The 6,563-nt window shown below is 48.5% G+C and overlaps 1 protein-coding gene across 1 annotated transcript; it reads right to left on the bottom strand.

The window, feature by feature from the left end:
- Window positions 1–326: 326 nt before the first annotated feature.
- LOC150039733 (uncharacterized) lies at window positions 327–5,770 on the bottom strand. The gene is given in 3 exon segments (XM_090327599.1): window positions 327–1,716; window positions 1,795–5,022; window positions 5,024–5,770. Coding segments are annotated over 3 exon segments (5,133 nt in total). The 3' UTR covers window positions 327–558.
- Window positions 5,771–6,563: the final 793 nt, after the last annotated feature.

The following is a 6,563-nucleotide window of genomic DNA, read 5'->3' as shown; positions in this document are numbered from 1 at the left end:
TTCCTGCTGAGGTGAAAGAAATATTAAATGCATTCTTGTCCTTAGTGCGGGAAATAGTCACAAGACTTTGTGCAGACCTGGGCTTCCAATATACATCTCCTGAAGTCTCACATCCCCAGGCCGCACAGAATTTGGCCTCAGTTCCTCCACATCGGTACTTTGCCCCTGCATCCCTTCCACTCCCTGGACATGTATAGAAGGGGGTTTGTTTCAGTGCTTTATAAGCAACTGCCGTCCTACACCCAGGGGAACTCGCAGTATTAGCTACTTGAGTGGGTACGAAGGGCAAGCTTACAATCCCAACTCTTTGAGAGGGTACGCCCAAGTTCTCAACTTTTGGTCTATTTTTCCATGTATAATTTGGGATGTCCCATTCCTGGAGGCCTGCAATTAAATCACATATTTGGGGGGTCAGGGGTGGCCACCAGGTGAAGATGGCATGTGTCTCAGTTGTTGACCAGATAACGTCCCCCGTTTGAGAGATAACCTGCCAAGTAAGAGTCTTGGGGGTATGTGGGCTATTAAATGCAAAAAGGGAGGGTATTAGGCAACAGAAAATTATAGCCGAGAAAGTCTTATCTTTAAGGGGTTTGATGTACGCTGCAGTCTCCATTCTGAGGCCTGGTCAACAGGGTTACTCTGATCCTGAAGAGCCGCTTTAACGTGTGAAGCGTGAATCCAGGCGGCGATTCCGTCCACTTTGAGAGCGGTGGGAGTTGTCAGCAGGACTGTATATGGTCCCTTCCAACGTGGTTCCAGATTTTTAGTCTGGTGTCGACGTACCCACACGGAATCTCCAATCTTATAAGGATGTGGGACAATGGGCTTGTCCTGTTGCTCCCGATATGCTGCTGCCAGTGGTCTCCAAACTTACTTTTGAACAATCTGAAGAGCCTGCAAATGAGCTTGTAAAGAAGGGCTATTAGCATAATCAGCAACATAAGGGTGGAGGAAATTCACGAGAGGTGGGGGTGCACCATACATGATTTCAAAGGGAGTTAATCCATGAGGGCCAGGGGTATTGCGGGCTCTATATAAGGCCAGAGGGAGTAGGCTCACCCAATCCTTCACGCCGGCTGCCAGTGCTAATTTGGTCAAGGTCTCCTTAATTGTCCTATTCATTCTTTCTACCTGTCCTGAACTTTGGGGTCTGTAAGCACAATGCAATTTCCAGTCAATTCCCAATAGCTTGGCCACCAACTGACTTACCTTGGAGACAAATGCTGGCCCGTTGTCCGTTCCTAATACTTGAGGCATACCATACCTAGGAAAAATTTCTTCCAGTAGTTTCTTGGTTACTACTTTGGCTGTTTCATGCTTGGTGGGGTATGCTTCCACCCATCCAGAGAAGGTGTCTACAAACACTAGGAGATATTTATAGCCATATTGTCCAGGTTTAATTTCTGTGAAATCAATTTCCCAATGAACACCTGGGCGGTGCCCTCTCATTCTAGTTCCAAGTCCAGTTTTAGTCTGTCCTGCATTTACTCTAGCACACGCTGGGCACTGGGCAGTCACTTGTTGCAAAGCCTCCTCCTTTCCTAAGAAGTGGCCGAGGTTTTCCTGCCTCTCTATAAGAGTCTTCATTTTATTTTTACTTAAGTGAGTTAGAGTGTGGAGATCCAGAATGAATTTAAAAGTCCACTTTTTGGGCCAAACTGTTTTTCCATTGAAAGTCCATTGTCCTTGTTTGGGGTCATAGGCCGCCCCCATTTTCTTAAGACACTCAATATCCTCTGGAGTGTATGGGAGTGGGGGAAGACTACGGTGAGGCTTCTCTATTATTGAGAGAGCTTGCACTTGTGGAGTTCTCTTGCCCTGGAGTGCAGCTTCCCGGGCCGCTTTGTCTGCTAGGCGGTTGCCTCTGGCTTCCATGGATTCCCCCTTTTGGTGTCCCGGACAATGCATGATGCTCAGTCTTTTGGGTAAGAATAATGCAGTCAATAGGGCTATAATTTCGGCTTTGTTCTTAATGTCCTTTCCCTCTGAAGTCAGTAAGCCCCTTCTTCTATAAATTTCTCCATGTATGTGAGCTGTAGCAAATGCATATCGGCTATCCGTGTAAATGTTGAGTCTCTTACCTTCAGCCATCTCTAGGGCCTTTGTCAGGGCAATAAGTTCTGCTTTCTGAGCCGATGTTCCAGGGGGTAGTCCTTCAGCCCAAATTACCTCATTCTCAGTGGTAACAGCCGCTCCCGCTTTCCGCTCTCCGTTCTCCAGAAAACTGCTGCCGTCCGTGAACCAATTAAAGTCCGCATTCTGGAGGGGACAATCTGTCAAGTCAGGCCGAGTCCCATGTACTTCTGCAAGGATCTGCAAGCAATCATGGGGTTCTACTTCCCCGGGCTGGGGTAGTAAAGTGGCTGGATTTAAGGCAGTCACCGGTCCAAACCGGATTCTCTCCTTATCCAGGAGCATAGCCTGATAGTGAGTCATTCGGGCATTAGAGAGCCACCGATCAGGGGGCTGTTTTACCAGGGCCTCCACGGCGTGTGGGGCCAATATTGTTGTTGGCTGCCCCATGGTCAATTTGCCAGAGTCTTTAATGAGGATAGCAATAGCTGCCACCATCCGGAGGCAGGGTGGCCAGCCGGAGGCCACTGGATCTAATTTCTTAGAGAGGTAGGCCACTGGGCGTCTCCATGGGCCTAACTTCTGAGTCAAAACTCCCTTGGCATATCCTTGCTTTTCATCCACAAATAGTTCAAAAGGCTTGGTTAGATCAGGCAGGCCTAAAGCTGGGGCCCGTAGCAGGGCTTCTTTTATCTGGTCAAAAGCCAACTGCTGTTCTTGCCCCCACACATAGAGGGTTCCAGTTTTAGTAAGTGGGTATAGGGGCGCAGCCATTTCTGCAAATCCCGGAATCCACAGCCGGCAAAACCCAGCCGTGCCTAGAAATTCTCTCACTTGCTTACGTCCTTTCGGGGCAGGAATATTCATAATAGCCTGCTTCCGTGCCTCTGTTAGCCACCTCTGCCCATCCTTTACCAAATACCCAAGGTAAGTCACTTGCCTTGAACACAGTTGAGCCTTCTTAGCGGAGGCTCTGTATCCCAGGTCCCCCAGGGTCTGTAAAAGACTTTTGGTTCCAGACTCACAGTCCTGCTCAGTCCTTGCTGCTAGGAGGAGGTCATCCACATACTGGAGGAGTATTAAGTCAGGGTTCTGCACCCGAAAGCTGGCCAAGTCCCGGTGCAGCGCCTCATCAAATAAGGTAGGGCTGTTTTTAAATCCCTGGGGTAATCTGGTCCAAGTTAGTTGCCCCGAGATTCCCAGTTCGGGGTCCTTCCATTCAAAGGCAAAGAGAGGCTGACTGCTGGGATGTAATTTCAGACAAAAGAAGGCATCCTTTAAATCCAGCACAGTGTACCAATTGTGGGTTGGAGGCAAGCCACTTAGTAAGTTATAAGGATTTGGCACAGTGGGGTGAATATCCTCTACTCTCTTATTAACTTCCCTTAAATCCTGCACTGGCCGGTAATCATTAGTCCCAGGCTTCTTCACAGGCAATAGGGGAGTATTCCATGGGGATTGGCAAGCCACCAATATCCCCTGATCTAATAGTCTCTGGATGTGGGGCCTTATTCCCACCTTGGCTTCTTGTGACATTGGATATTGCTTTATGGAAACGGGGGTAGCGTCAGCTTTGAGCATAATGACAAGGGGTGCTTGTTGCTTGGCCAGTCCCATTCCTCCCGTTTCCGCCCATGCCTGGGGAAAAGCTTGCAGCCAAGAGGCGGGTGGAGTTTTCCCAATTACTTCTTTCTCATATATTCTATATTCATCTTCAGCATTGAGGGTAAGTACATATAAGGGCTGTCCTTGGGGGCCAGTAACGTGGGCCCCATTTCCCTCAAAATGAATTTGGGCTTTTAATTTTGTTAATAAGTCTCTTCCCAAGAGGGGATATGGGCAATCAGGAACATGCAAAAAGGAGTGGATCACCTTACCCGTTGCCAATTGTATTTTCCGGTCAGTTGTCCACCGATATTTCTTCCCTCCAGTGGCTCCTTGAACCCACGCAGATCTCTCACTTAGTGTGCCAGGTGAATGGGTCAGCACGGAGTGCTGTGCTCCGGTGTCTACTAAAAAGGTGACTGGCTGCCCCCCTACAGTTAATGTTATCCTAGGCTCAGGGGGGGGCTCCTGGCCTGGACCCCCCTAATCGTCCAGGGTTAGGAGGGAGGCCTGAGGTTTAGGCTTTCGAATTCCCTTAAATTTCTTCGGGCAATCACGAGCCCAATGCCCTTTTTCTTTGCAATAGGCACATTGGTCTTTCTCAAGTCCACGTGGGCCCTGTCTGTCTCCTCCCTGTCTATTCTGCCACTGTCCTGTCACTACTGTGGCCAGTAACTTACTCATTTCTTTATTTCTTTTCCGATCCCTAATATTTTCTCTGTCCTCTGCCTCCTTTCTTAGTCGCTCCTCTTTCTCTTCCTGAGTCTCCCGCTTGTTGTAAATACGCTCCGCCTCCCTGAGGAGTTCTTGGAGAGACAGGTTTTGCAAATTATCATGTCTCTCCAATTTCTTTCTAATGTCCGGTGCAGACTGCCATATGAAAGACATGGCGACATTAGTAGCTTGTCCCTGGTCCTCAGGGTCATATGGAGTGTACACTCGATATGCCTCTTTCAAACGCTCTAGAAAGGCTGCAGGAGACTCCTCACTTTTCTGAGTCACTTGCTTAACCTGAGCCAAATTAGTGGGGCGCCTTGAGGCCCCATGGAGACCCGCAATAAGCAACCGGCGATAAAGAATTAGATGGTTCCTACCTTCAGGAGCAGTAAAATCCCAATTAGGACGCTCTAGAGGAAAAGCTGCATCTATTTCATTGGGCAACTGGGTGGGACGCCCATTATCACCCGGCACATTTTTCCGGGCTTCCAGGAACACGCGTTGTCTCTCTTCTGAAGTTAGCAACGCCTGCAATAACTGTTGGCAATCATCCCAGGTGGGTTGGTGGGTCACTAAAATAGACTCAATCAGTGAGGTCAGTCTGGAGGGATCCTGACTGAAGGGGGGGGTTGTTATTTTTCCAGTTGTACAAATCTGAGGCAGAGAAAGGCCAATACTGCAACTGATTGTTGGAACCCACCCTCAAGGGGAATGCCTGGGAGGACGAGGACACCTGATCGATCTGGAGGTCGCGGCGTCCCCTTAATCTTCCCGCCACTGGGGAATGGATAGGGTCTCTGAGTGGGGGAACTTGCGGGAGTTCCCCTTGCACTTCCCGAGGAGGAGGTCTCTGCCCTCGGTAGGGAGGCGGTTCCTCTGTCATGAGGTCCATTAAAACTCCCTCATCTGGGGGTAGGACCTTAGGCTGCTTCTCAAGTTTCTTTTGTTCTTCAGAAACGAGAGTTGGGTATATAGAGGATTGTGAGATAGAAAGGGGAGGAGGAGGTAGGGAAGGGGAAAGGGGAGCGGACAGGATAGGTGCAGAAGGGGTTACAGCAGGCGTGAGTCCAGTAAGAAAAGGCTTTACCCAAGGGAGGGGGTCAGAAACTAAGCCCTCCCAGGTAACAATATAGGGGACTTGGTCCGGATGGCCATGGGGTCCAGGTTCCATTATTTTAGATTTGACCTGTAAAATAACAGACATGTCAAAAGTGCCATCTACTGGTCAGCCGACTTTAAAAGTCGGCCACTCAGAAGAACAGAAAGTTATCCATCTGTCTTTGCGGACTTCCACTGACAGATTGCTGGCCACGGTCCGCACATCCTTCCAGTGCTGTAAAGTTAAACTTAAAGGGGTTGTCACAGTCTGTCCCATGTTAGTAGTCAGTTTTAGTCCCGTCACAATAAACACCAGAAACAAAAATACACAACAGACAAAAAACTTCACTATACGGCTTCTTTCCAAAACCGAAAACGAACTGGTGTTTGGAAGAAACCCAGATGTCTCCCTTATCAGCTGGACTGAAGAGTCCTCAGACTGAGGCGAAGCCCCAAAAGGGGAAACCAGACGGTTACTCATTCACACATTCACACTCAAAGATCTTAAAGCACGCAAAACTAATATCGGCCATTCATTTTCCGGAAGTTGGTGTCAAGAGAGAGCTTTGCCAATTTTACTCTTGCAGGTGAGAACCAGATTTAAAACAAAACTTTTTACAAGGCAACTTAGCAGTGATTTATTTTTCCAGGGCTTGTTACAATTGCTTAGGATATACACAAAAATTGCAAGGATCCATAAAACTGGTACCAATTTTGAAAACAAAACCAGACAACAAAAAAAAACATCTCACAAAACAAGACAGAAGCGGGGACCTTTAAATACCCCAAATTTTGATGACATGCATGGTAGCAGTCACAGACTGTCCCATATTAATAATCAGTCCCACTTCTGACACCATAAACACAACAATTAAACAGACACAAAGGACAACACACTTCGCAGCGCGGCTTCGGTGCAAAACCGAAAGGGGAAGGGCGTTCGAGGGGGAGCTTGGAGTCTCCCCTACCAGACGGACTAGAGAGTCCTCAGACCGAGGCGAAGCCTCGAAAACAGACCGGGGCGAAGCCCCGAAACCAGACGGACTAGAGAGTCCTCAGACCGGGGCGAA

The sequence above is a fragment of the Megascapheus bottae genome, unplaced genomic scaffold (assembly GCF_031878675.1).
Source record: "Megascapheus bottae isolate mThoBot1 unplaced genomic scaffold, mThoBot2.hap1 HAP1_SCAFFOLD_45, whole genome shotgun sequence".
NCBI lineage: Eukaryota > Metazoa > Chordata > Mammalia > Rodentia > Geomyidae > Megascapheus > Megascapheus bottae.
The sequence above is the reverse complement of the archived record's forward strand: the minus strand, read 5'-3'. Positions and strand labels throughout refer to the sequence as shown.